At 38.0% G+C, this 14,851-nt stretch overlaps 1 protein-coding gene across 2 annotated transcripts; it reads right to left on the bottom strand.

Moving 5' to 3' along the window:
• Positions 1 to 8,102: 8,102 nt before the first annotated feature.
• On the bottom strand, positions 8,103 to 14,194 carry LOC121635799 (nuclear receptor subfamily 4 group A member 2-like). 2 transcript variants are annotated; one of them, XM_041979138.1, is made up of 8 exons: positions 14,082 to 14,194; positions 13,888 to 13,935; positions 12,788 to 13,644; positions 11,810 to 11,939; positions 11,551 to 11,708; positions 11,225 to 11,424; positions 10,842 to 11,020; positions 8,103 to 8,864 (listed from the first exon to the last, which is right to left on the bottom strand). In XM_041979138.1, the coding sequence occupies exons 3-8, from the start codon at positions 13,637 to 13,639 to the stop codon at positions 8,599 to 8,601; spliced, it is 1,785 nt and encodes a 594-aa protein (XP_041835072.1). In that variant the 5' UTR covers positions 13,640 to 13,644; positions 13,888 to 13,935; positions 14,082 to 14,194; the 3' UTR covers positions 8,103 to 8,598. The 2 variants fall into 2 exon arrangements, with proteins under 2 accessions (XP_041835072.1, XP_041835071.1); XM_041979137.1 differs by having other exon boundaries at positions 13,888 to 14,194.
• Positions 14,195 to 14,851: the final 657 nt, after the last annotated feature.

The following is a 14,851-nucleotide window of genomic DNA, read 5'->3' as shown; positions in this document are numbered from 1 at the left end:
TAGCATCTGTTTAGTTTCTCTGTTTAGCTTTGATTGCAGGTTTGTTATGTACCTTTTGTTTTGTTCTCCCCTTTTCTACCTTTTCTCTTCCTCTATCCACCTTCTGTTTCCCCGGTCCGGTCCAGCAGTTATAAGCAGAAACATATTTAAAAATAATAATAAAAAATAACATTTAAGATTCAAGGGGAGCCCCATATCCAAAAGGCTATAGTAAATTTGTTCAGCACAACACGGCAGTCAGACCATCATTCTGCTGTCATGAAGCTGGACAAGACAGGTTAAAAAAGAAAAGAAAAACTTCAAGTTTAAAGTAAAAGTTTAAAAACATCCATATTGCCTAATTTATGAGCTCCAGCTATGTAACAATGAGTTAAAGAGATAGGCAAATCAAAATTCTGGTTTTATTTACATTTTACAAGCATCCCAACCTTTTTTGATAGTGGCTTGTATTTTAAAATGGTTTTTAATTATGATTAAAGCAATAAATTATGAATATATTCCTGCTGCCTTATGTGTGGTAAAACATGCATAAACATTTTTTTCTATATTTTTCATTTGTGACATTTATTTATTTTATTTAACCTTTATTTAACCAGGTTAAAAAAAAATGTTTGAGAACCAGTTCTCATTTACAAACATGACCTGGCCAAGAGGCCCCAGCAGGAATAAATAACGTACATACATACAAACATATAACTGTGCATACACAGGACCACAATGCAACAATACAATACAAATTAAAAAAGCGCAGAGCAAGTACAAATATATAAAAATGAAAGGGGGAAAGGGAGTAGAACACAGTATATAAGACAGATCGATGTGAAAGAAAAAGTGGTGGAGAAATGTTTGTATCTAAGGGAGAGTCAGCATCGTCAGCAGGAACATTTGACTAGCAGTACAAGAGAAATGTTGAGACAAACATAAAGTCAGCTTAATTGAATTCATGTTATTTAAAAAAAAAAAGAAGATGTTTTATAAGCAAAAATGTAATTTAAGTTCATGTCAGATCTTTTACTGTGTAAAATAATATTTTTTAAGAGATAAAACTGCCCTTTTATAGAACCAAATTAAAATTTCATCTTAATTTTAGAAAATCTGTCTTCTATTTGTCCATTTAACATGGAGATATTGTAGTTTTATTTACAGCAACAGAACAAGAGTAAAGTGATGATGATGGTAGGTTGAAAAGCCCAGTATACCTCTGCTGACAAACTCATAGAAGGGACGTAAATTTATTTACGTTCATGAATAAAATGGTCAGACGTACATGTTGGTGTCTCAAAATGCTGACTGTCATACAGTACACACCTGAATGATCTAAACCACTACTACAATGGGCTGATTTACCCTCACTGGACATTTTATTAGGTGCATCCACTGTTTTCAATCATTTGTTAATGCAAAATAAGTCAATCAGATGATCCATCAATCCATTTAGTCATGTAGACGTAGTGAAGTTAACTTATTGATTGACTTATGGGGCGGCGTGGCTCAGCAAGGTAGAGCGGTCGTCTTGTAACCCAAGGGTTGTCGGTTCGATCCTCGGCCAAGTCGAGTTCATGTCGAGGTGTCCTTGGGCAAGACGCCGAACCCCTAATTGCCTCTGATGGGTCGTGGTCGAGCGCCTTGCATGGCAGCTTCCGCCATCAGTGTGTGAATGTGTGTGTGAATGGGTGAATGTGATGTATAATGTAAAGCGCTTTGGGTATCATCCCAGGTACAGAAAAGCGCTATATAAATACGGACCATTTACCATTTACCATTGAAGTTCAAACTGAGCATCAGAATAAGGAAGAAAGGAGATTTAAGTGATTTGAACGTGGCATGGTTGTTGGTCTGAGTATTTACTGGGATTTTCACACTCAACCATCTCTAGGGTTTACAGAGAATGGTCTGAAGAAGAGAAAATATCCAGTGAGCAGCAGTTGTCTGGACCAGAATGTCTTGTTGATGTCAGAGGTCAGAGGAGAATGGGCAGACTGGTTGGATATGATAGAAAGACAACAGGAAGTCAAATAAGCACTGGTTCCAACCAAGGTCTGCAGAACAGCATCTCTGAACACACAACACGTCCAGCCTAGAAGCAGATGGGCTACAGCAGCAGAAGACCACACCGGGTTCCTCCTGTCAGCTAAGAACAGGAAACTGAGGCTACAATTCACACACACTCACCAACACTGGACAACAGAAGATGGAGAAACGCTGCTGGTCTGATGAGTCTCCATTTCAGCTCCACATTCAGATGCTAGGCTCAGAATTTGGTGGAAACATCATGAAAACATGGATCCATCCTGCCTTGGATCAGAGCTTCTGGCTGCTGGTGGTGTAACGGTGTGGGTTTTTTTTTTTTTTTTTTTTGTCCACTTTGGGCCCTAGAGTATTGTTGTTGACCATGTCACGTCCCTCCACAGTCACCAGATCTCAGAGCAGCTTTGGGATGTGGTGGAATGGAAGATTCATATCATGGATGCAGCCGACAAGTCTGCAGCAACTGTGATGCTGTCATGTCAATATGGAGCAAAACCTCTGAGGAAGGTTTCCACCACCTTGTTGCATCTATAACAAAGAATTAAGGCAGTTTTGGAGAGAAAACATGTCAAACCTGGTACTAACAAGGTGGACCTAATAAAGTGACCAATGAGTGTAGTCATTTATTTTTAATTAATTTCTAGCTAACGAGAGATAAATAAAAATTCCATTAGACAGCCTTAATAAAAGAAAATACTTCAACATCTTAAGATCTCATCTGTCCATATTCATAAAAAAAACTCTTGAAAATGGTGAAACATTGCTGCTTAAGGCATCGTGTTTCATTTGTTTATTCTGCTCTTTTGTCTCTGTTTGTCCTGTTAGCACAGGATGCTAATTTCAGTTGCAGCTACGAGGACTCCCTGAAGGATTTACCAGCAGAAATAATAATGAGCTTTAATCCCCTTTAGCTGTTGTCTGTTGTTTGGGTAACGTGACAGTTTAGAGAAAGAAACGCTAAGTAGATGCTGAGTGGAGTCCACTGATTGCTTTTCTTAAAGTGTTTAAAGTGACTTGTTGTGTGGTGAAGTTGCAGGAATATATACTATATACTGTACTACAGCTGTTTTCTGTGACTATACAGAGGATATGGGCGTGTTTAGAAGTAAATAGCTGAATTAGAGAGATTTATACAGTGAAATGTCTTAGCTTGATGATGGATGGAAAGATAAAATATATTTTATATTAGTAAATTAGAAGAAACGTTGAGAATTCGACACAGAAATTAAAAAGTGATTTCATCTCTGAATAAACAGAATAATCTGTTGGGAAATTAATGTAAAAAATTACGAGAAAAAAATGGATCCTCACGTCTTTCTGGTGTGAAAATGAAATGTCAAGCACACCTACAGAGGATTAATTAGTTTAATGGCACAAATTACTGCTCTTATCTGCATTATTCCTAAACAAATCCAGCAAGCACGTAAAGGCTGGATTTTTACTTTATACAGTGGCTTTCAATGGTTTTGTCCAACTTTCTTAAACTTAGAAAAACACCTTCTGTCCAAAAGGTAAAAAATGAAAGATTTTTTTATTTTACTTAAAATCAGAACAACAATAATCATTTAAAAAGAAGACTTTAAACAAAAGTTTGGGAAGCCTGCACTGCCGGTTTTATAAACCAGTTTTTCCAGGTTTCTTTACAGTCGCTCTCACATGAAACTTGAAGAAAATAAAGTTAATATATTACGTTTAGGTTATGGTGCATACTAGAATGAATACTTAAAGCTATATAAAAAGATACAACAATTAAAATTACATTTAGAAATTCTCAGTTCATGGCAGGACGCTGCTGTTCATCATACAGTCAGCATCCAGGAAAAAAGCTGTTTTTCAGCCTGGTGATCCTTGATCGGTTGCTGCCTGATGGAAGGGCGGTGAAGAGAGTGTAAGCAGGTGGAATCCCTCACGATGAGGGAAGCCCTTTCTCTGCATCTGTTGGTGTAAATCTGAGTCCAGTTGTTCTCTGTAGCACCAGTCAGTCACCCAGAGGTCCACAACCATCCCCTCCGTTTCAGTGATAAAAAGGATTTTAGTCCTTGCAATGCAAACACAATTCATCCACCTCCTGCTTATGTGCTGACTGATCTTAGCAGATTCATAGTAGGTTCTGCAGTCATGAGTTAGTCTTTCAGAGACAAGTGAAGCAAATCTCAAACCATCTTTTAAATATGTAAACATGTTTCCATTGACTGGTTCGAAGCATTTAAACCAAGCTGCCAGACACTACATTAATTCAGTATAAGAAGTAGTTCTGCTAGTTTTGAAATTATGCTCGATACTAGTAGTACACACTGATTTTGCCAAATTGTAGTACACAGTGTGCAAACTATTTTCCTGTTCAGCTTCTACATGGTAATGTTTTTATTTATTTTTTTTTCTATGAGCATTAAACAAGCTAAACAAAGCTATGCTACTGTTTAATGCTGCTTTTCTAAACCAGAAACTGGCTAAAAATGCTATAACATGCCACAAAATGAATCACTTATGAGGTTGCATATGATATGCAAGAGATGACAGTATGTACTACATACTACCTAGCATGCATAGTATATAGTAGGTGTTTTTGAAAAAAGCCAAATTGACAAGAGAGCAATATTCAGACCAATTTTTCTGGTCTGAATATTTCCTTCTGGTCGGAGTAAGCTAAAATGTCTTGAATTGCTGCCATGTGATTGGCTGATTAGCTTACTTTTTTGGTCATTCCTTATAAGAAAGTCACAAAAATCCATGATCCATGCTATTATGAAGGTTTATGTAAGCTTGTTGATTTTATGCATGGTTTTAATAGCAGATATTCCTACTGGAGAGCATACTTTCACAATAATTAAAACATCCAATCAATAATCGGTGATAATCTGAAATGGATTACATGTTGAAAGCAACCAGGGAATGCAACCTGCCTAGAAATCATGCAAAAGTGGCCTTGATGCTCGCAGTCTCTGGCCTGACAGCGATAAGAGTTAAGCTGTATTGAAGCTGAGTGGATGCAGAGATCAAAGTGTGCAGGAAAATCCAAACAGTCGGACGCTCGAGATCAAATACTTGATGCTGCTGTGTGGTCATATACAGCCAGAGGGCTTCAGGATCCCAAAAACAACATGCTTCTGGAGTTTTCGCTGACCTCTCAGTCTCTGATATGAAGGATCTCACATTGGACCTGTAGTCGTGTCTTTTTACCCATAACAGATCCAGGTTGTAGATCCCAGTTAATTGTACTGCATTACAAATCGCACATTATTATAAAGGATTTTTACATCCTTTGAAGATAAAGCATAGACTGGAGAAGATCTCATCTTTTCCAATCATTCTGTTCTTCCACACTGAACTGTAGAGGCCGCTTCTGGGTTTTCTAGGTTAATTACTAATGTTACATTAATCATCATCATTGGTGACATCCAACTTTAAAAATATTATGAAGGGGAGATAAAATAACCTGCTGAAAGAGACCCTAAAGAAAAAGTGTATTATAAGCTGCTCTTGTGACCATTTATTTGGGACTATTTTGGACAAGGTGGCATAATTGGCAGAAACTATAGAGCTTTGGGTTGTGGACTCACCAAATCCTGAGGAGTTAAAAGATCAAAAGGATGGCAGAGAATCAAAAATGCATCACTTCAGGCTGGCTATGTAGCTGGGGAAGGAACGATGCATTCAGGGACTGCATGGATAAATACTTTGCCCCAGGGTGATTAGATTTGGACCCGTTTTGCACTGATTAAAAAGTGAGGTATATACGAAGATTCTTTTTTCATTGAATGTGCTCCAATCAGGATTTTCAAGACCAATCTTTAAGTGCTGAAAGCAGAATTAGTCAGTATTGATCACAGGCTCTGTTGAAGCATTACAGTTTTGTCATTATATTAAGATCATGAGTTACTAAATTATCTGGCAATAGCAACTCTTATTTTGATTTGTGGATATCTTAATTTATATTTTTATATGACATTCAATCAACAATGTTCACCATAGAACGGTGATGTTTAAGTATAAGTTTCTGAAAATATATACTGGGTAAATGTAGCACCATTCAGCATTTGCACCAGGTTGAGGTCTGGACTTTGACTGGATCAAGTCAACATCTTGACTCTTTTCTTTTTTAGTCATTCTGTTGTACATCTGCTGCTGTGTTTGCCTGCAGGAGTCAGTAAGTCCTTTGAAAATAAACTTGTTCTACAGGTCCTTGGCTGTAGAACAAGCCCAGATCATCAACCCTCCACCACCGTGCTTGACAGTTGGTATAAGGTGTTTGTGCTGAATTGCTGCGTTTGGTTTTCTCCAAACAACATTATCTTGTTTTGATCAGATGCATCTTTGCAAGCCAAAGCTGTACTACCAAGTTCTTTTTAGCTGGTTGTAGCTGGTTTGTCTGAGCATTACATAGTCCATTCTAAGGCTAAATTTAGTCGGACGTCCACTCTTCAGAAGACTGGCAGCTGTCACAAATGTTTTTCACTTGTAAATAATCTTTCTCGCTGTAGAACATTGAACTCTAAATAGTTTGGAAATGAAGTTACAACCCTTGCCAGATTTATAGGTGCTTCCCTAAGATAATTGCTGACGGCTTCCCTCATTGATATTGTGTTTACACACATGACTACTCAGAACCACAGCTTTTATGAATAACTAATTAAGTGCAATTTATTAACAGCACCTGTCTGCTTCTTATTATCTTTATCTCCTATTAAATCAATATGAACAAACTTAGTTTTTTTTTACACATTACTTCTCTATTTTGTTGGTTTTTGTTAAATAAATCATCACACAGTGTCATATTTTACTCATTTTAAGGCCTGATAAGGACTAGATGTTATTTTTTATATGCCAATTCATAAAACATTTGATTTTAAAGAGAGTGTTCTTTCCTTTTAGCATAAAAACTGTAAATTTGTAGTATTTTAAAATGACTTTGTGACTTAACAAACTCCCTACAGGTTAATGTTTCTCTTTTTGTGAAGTTGCATTCTGTGACCTCACTGCACTTAATGGACTGTTTCAATAATGGTGAAAATGACTAAATAAAGAAGCCCCTCTTTGCTGTGATCGACCTGATATTGTATTTGCCGACCGCACCTGTCAATCACCATCACCATCAGAATAAATTGGCTGTTTCTCAGATACCACAATTGATTCATTTCTATCTCAGGCTGCCACACCATAGCAATGACCTGAATATTGATCCGCAAACCTTTCAAAATCTCTTCAGGAAAATCATCCTATGTTATGTCTGCAGGATAGAAAAGAAAACGTATCCCGACCACAAGTCAGCTGGGATGACTTTAGTAGAATATGTCGGACATACAGGTTCAGGCTACCACTTTTTTCCTTTTAATTCCTTTGAGACTTTCAATGAAGCCAAAAATAAAGTACACGCTGGCGTTTTTATTTGTAATTGCTGTGGCAGACTTTTGAAGAAGAGGATCAACAGGAGCATTAAACGTTTTATTTGGCTTGTCTTGTTGCTGCTGCTGATTTCAAGGCTTTTGTGTTTGCTAAAAGCAGCAGAAACTAACGTCTTGAATGCCACATCCGACCACAGGGCTGCAGAAATGTCAGGCCGCCGACGGCCATGTCAACACAAGCACATACATTTTCCTTCCTTGGAAATTTATGTATGAAATTTGTCTGCCTATTTCCCTCGAAGATAAATGTGACCTTTAACCTATTCATGCATTGGAAATTTCGACTTTCTCATTTATAAAAGACAAAAAAAAATGCAATTATTTTTCATCATTTTTCTGCATCCATATCTATATTTTTTCTTCAGTGTCTTAGGAAATTATTAAATTGATGCTTTAAATTACATTTACCAAAATATTGTGAATAAATTTGCCCTATACCATATTTTTGTTGTGGATTTAATATTATATCTGTGCATGTGTGCATCTACATGTTTTTCTTATAATTAAATATATGCAAGAGAGAAATATTGAAATAAGACCAAAAAAATTGCCATTTGAAAGATTTGAAAGCAGGTCTTTAGTTGATATTTGATTTTTGTCTGAAAATATTAAAAAAAATATATAAGTTTAAAAATAAAATTATAGAGCGTGCATCAGCAGTAAATAAAGTTAAACTTTATCATTTATTAAAACCACGGACAAGGACAAATTACGCTCAGAACAAAGACGACCATGAGAGAGTCTAACTATTGTCATTGATTAAACATAAATAAATACACTTGTTTTTGTGTTGTTTCTCTTTTTTATCAAAATGTCCTTTTTTTTTTTTTTTTTTTTTTTTTTTGTAAGAGCTGAGTAGCAGACAAACGTGTAAAATACCTCCAAAACATTACATTTCATTCATTTACAGTCAAAACATTTGGCCTGACAATCAGACCAAAGGAAAATATAGAACTAAAATGTCTCACAATGAAATTGATTTAAGGGCAGAAGCTCCTTAACACTCCATATAATAATATTTTGCATTTACAGGCAAGCGTTTATGACTCTATTTTACCTTTTTATTTATTTATTTTTTCTTGTACAGTTTCAGTGTGACTCACGGAGCTCAGACTGTCAGAATCACTGATTGGAATCGAGCAAAAACAAGTCAAGCTGATGAACGTCTCTAAAAGGGCAATGTGTCCAGAAATAACTTATCTATTACGGCGGGTGGCGGCACCAGATCCTCCAGCTTCAGGTAGAAAATCCTCTGAAGGCCTTGGATGCAAAGAGTGCGGAGTTCAGGAAGCTTTTCCAGAAGTCTGGACAGGTGGTTGGACCAGCGGTTTGAGCCTCCCCTGTCTGAGCTTGTCGTCCCGCCTTCCTTCAGACACCTGACTATGTTGTTCTGCAGCTCCTCCACGCGCCTCGGCTCCTTTAAACCATGCCGCTCTGCAGGTACAGTGAAATAACAGGGTTAGCAGTTAATTATGACACATTTAGATCTTTGATCTTCTTTAAACTGATGGGAAAGTCTTAACTTATATGGTTAATAGTAATAATATGCTGCATATGTGTGCTAATACTTTACTGTAGATCAGGGCCTGGCCAGGACCCTAAGCAGAATTGATTTGGGGTTTCCCGCTACCAACACAGCACCACTGGTGATTAACTATTGGGCCTACTGGTTATTGAGCCTTTCATGCACTGTCAAGGTAACACACCCATTCATTTGTATTATTTGTAGTAGGCTTACATCCTACTGGTGTCATTCTGGAGATGTTTTTTAAACTTACTGGGGTAGCAAAGTAAAAAAGAAATAAAGAAATAAAAAAAGGTCCAGTATTGATTGGCACTTTTTAATATTCACAGTGATGTATCAGAGTAGTACACTGAGCTTGCATTTGAAAATAACTGTAAATTTGGCAGACAGGACATTGCTTTTGGGGTAAATAACGTTTTGAAATTAGGATATTATGGGTCGCCAACCATGCACCCACCATAATGAAAATAGTATAAAATTGAGATTGTGTGCGTGTTACCATTTTTATTTATATTATTCAATGATATTTTTGTGGCTGCGTAGTTTTCTAATGCCTTGCACCGGTTCTGCTGTAGATTCAGCTTCAGTGCACTGTGAGCCATTCAGGAGTAGTTTTTGTTTTAGCTAATTATTATTCAGCTTATTGTTTTATTTTAATCATTTGTCACATGCGCTGTTGATTAAAAATCTAGTATATTTTAGCCGAGACCTTCACAGTTATTCATTTTTGCTAGTGAGTCTTCATTTCTAAACCATTTGTCCCATAGATAGTCTTTTAAAAATCAATTAGCTTAGCTAACATTTCTTCCATTTTACATAAATGACCTTTTTCTAATTGCTCATAAGCTAGCTATCTAAACTATCTAGCCTGATAATGGTTTATTAAAGCTTCAATATTGGTTAGCTATATTTTCTAATCTTTTAACAGTTTTCCTGTCCATTTCTTGATATGCTAATTAGCTAAATGTCCTTTACCAACCAAGCTAAATGATTGGCTAGCTCGCTAAATCTTTTCACACACATTCCAATGTACCCAGTTATGCTAATTACCATTTACCCAATAAATAGTCTTTTAATATTAAATTCATCTAGTTACCATTTCTTGTTATTTACGCCTCATTAACATGTCTTTAAATGCTCATGTAGTTATACCAATTTTTCTACCTATATGCTAATTATCTATAGGCTATGTTGTTTAGCAAGCAAGCTAAAGGGTTTAGCATATAGCCACATACAGCATATAATGATGAGTTTCCATCTATTGTGAAGTTACCTTTTGCTGCCAATCTCGAGTAAAACTAAATTCTAATGAAAAATCCATTTTTTATTTAGCCAACTATAAAAATACTTTACAGTTATTCGTCTTTTTGTTAGTTACCTACACCTTAAAAAGATCAATTTGCCAACCAATTTTTGTTCTGGGCATTTGTCTAACTGCTTATATACTTAGCTTGTTATCTCAACAAACCTAAATTTGTCTGTTAAAGATTAATAATTGATTAACTATCATTTGTAATCCTTTCAACATTTTTTTCCATACATTTCTTTTTTATATGTTAATTAGCTAAGGATTTAGTTATTCTTGCTATCTCTTTCGACACACAGTCATCTAGGACCATCTATTTATCTTAGGGTGTCTATTATTCATCTTTCTATCTGGAGTAAAACTAAATTCTAATTCTAATCTCCATTTTCCATATGGCATTTTGATCACCTTCAGGAAAAAGTAACTTCAGGTTAATTTTTTTTTTCTTAATATTTCAGATAAAGTATGTCTTAAATAGTTAGATTTGCAATACCAAAATCCTGAAAAGATGGAGTACTTAAATTCAACTTTCATTTGGATATAAACACACATCTTTAGTGCAAAATGTGTTTGTGCTCACCTGTGACCAGAGCGAGGGCACATATGCAGGAGAAGGTGGAGACATCCAGGTTCATCTGCTGTAGGTTGGCAGAGAATTCAACAATACTGTCGATCCACTCCCCAAAGCCCCGCATGCACTGCAGCCGATGCCACACCGACCCATCGCAGAATATCAGCTTCCCCTCCTCCGGGTTGGATCTGAAACATCATGACAACTTGTGCTAAAAGTGAAGTGACTTTTGATGCACAATAAAGCTGCAAAAAATTATTTTTTCTATTTTTTATCAAGCACAAATTTTAGCTTAACAATGTTCTTTGAATGGACTGCTTGGGTTTTTATTTGGTCTTTGCAAGGAGAAAGGTGAGTGTTTTTTTTTTTTTTGTTTTGTTTTGTTTTTTTACCTGTATGCCAGGCGTAAAACAAAAAGCTCCAGGAATGCTGAGAAAAAGAGGAGGTCTTGATCATGTTTAGGTAAGGAGATAAAGCCCGGGATCCTTTGCGCCCAGCCCCGAATCACTTCCATTGATCTGGTCAGGAGGTCATAAAACTGCCGAACATGCTGAGCATCATCTTGCAGAGGACTTTCTGGACTCTCCTTGAACTACACATGAAAGTTCATCAGGTTGGTTGTAAAGAATATCATCACATACAGATTTATTATGTGTTAAATTTGTGCTTTGAGGGTGATTTAGAGCTGTTGTTTTTTAATTAAGGCAGCTTTGCTTACTTTGGAGTAGTCCAAGCGAGACAGTGGAGGGTTTGACTCCACATGTGCCCGGACGAGGGCACTGAGAAGGCTGCTCCCAGGTAAATTCAGGTCTGACAGAGCTTTAGGTTTAGATGGCAGTCGACCTCTTCTGCCTTTTAAACCGTCTGTCCTCACCACTGCAGAGCAAAATGAGAAGAGGGAGATATCTCAGCTGTAAATCAGAGATTCGAACTACATGAAGATTATACAGTTTAAGAAACATGGTTTTTAAGTTTACCTTCTTTGACCATTCCCACGACCAGGCACTTCTGGAAGCGACAGTACTGGCATCGGTTCCTCCTGCGCTTGTCTACAGGGCAGCTTTTGGCAGCCAAACATACATACTTGGCATTTTTTTGCACTGTGCGCTTCACAGAGAGAAGGAAGAAATACATATTATTCAGTAGACTGTTATAAAAAACATTTCATTAGCTTGATAAGATACTGAGTGCAATATCATGCCTTTTAACCACAGGTTTATGGTAAGATATTGGTTATTTTCCCCTTCAGATAAGAAAAAAAACCCACTTCTTTTTAAAAATGTATTTGAATAACGAAAATCTATGTTGGAGGGAAGTCAGAATTTGTGTTTTTTTATATTATATGTTAAAAAAAAACTTTAGTTCCATAAAGTTGAACCATAAAGTGCATATTTGCAATTCATGTAAATGTCATAAAAATACTTTTAAGAGTTATTTTTGTGGTTGTCTCTGAAACCATTTTTTTAAAAAATAAAAGTTAAAGGCTGGAACTGCCCTTTGCAATTCATATGCAACACTTTTGCTCCTGTGGGCCATCTGAAGCAGTGTAAGACATTCAGCAGGCGGACAGGGCAGTCTGGGTAAATACAGGGTCGTGGTCCTTCATAATTTGGAGAATCGCCCCCGGGAGTCTTCTTCTGAGAGATGTAGGCGGATATTTTTATTCATGGCACGTCAGTGGCGATTTTTATACAGGACATTTGCCCGTAAAACGCGCCTGTCAAGAGATCAAGAGATCAAAACGTGCTTCGGGAGTATAATGTCCAATTTAGAGGGCCAACTAGGCCCCAGTGGGATTTTCTTTTTACATCGAAGTCAAATCCGTAATTAGAGCTGCGTTCTCGCCACAGAAGAAGTTTATACAGCCTGTAGACACTTTTCTATCTAATTTCATTAAATTAATCACAATACCTACTACCTGAAAATAATCCACTTTAAAAGTTTAACCAACAAACCTTAAAGAAGCCCTTGCAGCCCTCGCATGTGCGAACTCCATAGTGCTGGCAGGCTGCGTTATCCCCGCATACTGCGCACAGACCCTCCGAGCTCAGAGGTCGGCCAGCGCCTGAAGAGTTTTGGTATTCCATAAAGTGGTGGCCATGCGCGAGTTGAAGATGGTGAGGAAACCCCACACCGGGCTGCTTCCCCTGCAGCCCGGAGGAGCCCAAAACCGTGGAGCTGTCCAGCGTTTGGTGCGCTCCTCCCGCGTCTAGGTTCATGGACACGTGGAGAGACCCTTCAAATGTCATTTGGCAGGTGGACAAGCTCGGGCTTCCGTGTTGCGCGTGCTTCAGGGAAAATAGTGAAAACCTGGAGAGTGCGTTTTTCCTATGCGCCGCGGCCAAATATTCCTGTCGAAAACTGTACAGTGAGCCGGAGTCTTCCCAAATGGGTCCGGCTGGGGTTTGGAAGTTGGATGTGATGGATGTGTGTGGTGAGGGAGAGCGGTAATAATAAACGGAGCTCGGAGAGGAGAGCAGTTCCTCCGACTGGTGCGAGTGATGCTGATTCGGCTGATACCGCGGACATCCGTGCGTATCCTCCACTTTCACGCACGGCAGCTCCCCTTGAACTGACATCTGAAAGAGACACGGGGGCTTCATGTCGTATCCGGAGTTGTAAGTGTCCGCCAAAGGACCGAAACTCGGGCTAGAGGCTACAGCCGAGATTTCACTGTTTGTAAGATCCATGCTGAACTTGACGAACTCCGGGGTGAGGAAGTCGCAGCTGTGTTCTCCGCCGGCACTCTGAGAGGCTGGGCTGGCTCCTTGCGGAGAGGAGCCGCACTGGGTCTGGACGCACGGCATGGCCACTGTAAATATACACATATCACATATAATGTGCATATTCCGGAGAAGTGGAAATAAGCTTTTTTTCTTAACTAGAATTACGCGCATACAAAAACATAACTTATTTTGTGTCAACAAGTGATTTCATTTTTCAAATATTCGGCTAGCAAGAGAACATGTTTGGATTTTATTTTTTATTTCTTTTTCTTTGACATTGTTGAGATTTTGAGAGCATAAAAATCCAACAAATTTAGGTCGACACTTACCTTCAAGTCTTATTTTCTATGGGATGTTTTTTCTCCACTCGACTTTTCCTGGCGCGAAGCAAGAAAAACAGATCATTTGCACGCTTTATATTGTCATGAATACACTGATTTGTAATTAACTGGTAGATAACGGCAGAATCAGCCGTTTCTCAGACATAGTAGTATATGCAGTCTAGTGTAGTATAAAGGAATACCATCTATGTTAAAGGTTGTAGCTGCAACCAAAAAAAGTCCTCCCTCTGTCTGGAGAGAGCAACGGAAATGACTGCTCACTTCTTCCACTGTTGGCATGTAGACTGACTGCCAATGACACCAACAATGTGCTTTTGTTTATCCGGTGAGCACTCTTGTGCCAAACCCCATTACGCACAAGGGTGGTGCGTTGTGTTTGTCTCAGTGTATGTGTTGGAGAGCAGTGCTGGCCGGTGTGGACGCAGAAAATGGTTCATGCAGTGTGGAAACTGTGTCACACATTCTTTCAGTTAGCGTCATATTTTAGCCACGGACGGATGACGAAACAGTGGGACCCTGGGCAGACATGTTAAAGGCACCGCTCCCCAGCTGAGGTAGGCAGTTATAAGTTCAAGTGTTTTGCAACTTTTTGTTGTTGTTTTGGTTCTTTTTATGAATTAGTCTGTGTCCTCATGTTTTCCAACCTTGTTTATGTATTGCCAGAAAACTTAAATGCTGTTCATCAGCTTTTTTTTTCTTTTGGTCTTTCTTTCAACCTTTGCATTATTTTGCAACTCTTTGTGGATGTTTGCATCTGACTTTGTTGTTTTGTCTGACCACGTGGCCCTTTAGATCACGGAGCCTTTGCCCTACCTCCCATTTAGTTTTAAGTATTTTCATCAGAATAAATAATTAACCACACTTGTGGCGGATTTAAACACAGTCTTAAAATATTTAGCCTAAATCCTAAAAGTAAATTTAAATGTAATCCTGTCTGTATACAGAAGGATTT

This window comes from Melanotaenia boesemani, chromosome 24, assembly GCF_017639745.1.
Source record: "Melanotaenia boesemani isolate fMelBoe1 chromosome 24, fMelBoe1.pri, whole genome shotgun sequence".
Classification (NCBI taxonomy): Eukaryota; Metazoa; Chordata; class Actinopteri; order Atheriniformes; family Melanotaeniidae; genus Melanotaenia; species Melanotaenia boesemani.
Note: the sequence above shows the minus strand (reverse complement) of the source record. Positions and strands in the feature narration are given on the sequence as shown.

Excerpts from the sequence above, each read along its gene's own strand:
- LOC121635799 (XM_041979137.1), bottom strand. The coding sequence starts at position 13,639 with ATGCCGTGCGTCCAGACCCAGTGCGGCTCCTCTCCGCAAGGAGCCAGC. Across the intron at positions 11,709-11,809 it reads CGTGGGAATGGTCAAAGAAG|TGGTGAGGACAGACGGTTTA; the intron begins GTAAACTTAAAA and ends TTTGCTCTGCAG. Across the intron at positions 11,425-11,550 it reads CTCGCTTGGACTACTCCAAA|TTCAAGGAGAGTCCAGAAAG; the intron begins GTAAGCAAAGCT and ends TTTCATGTGTAG.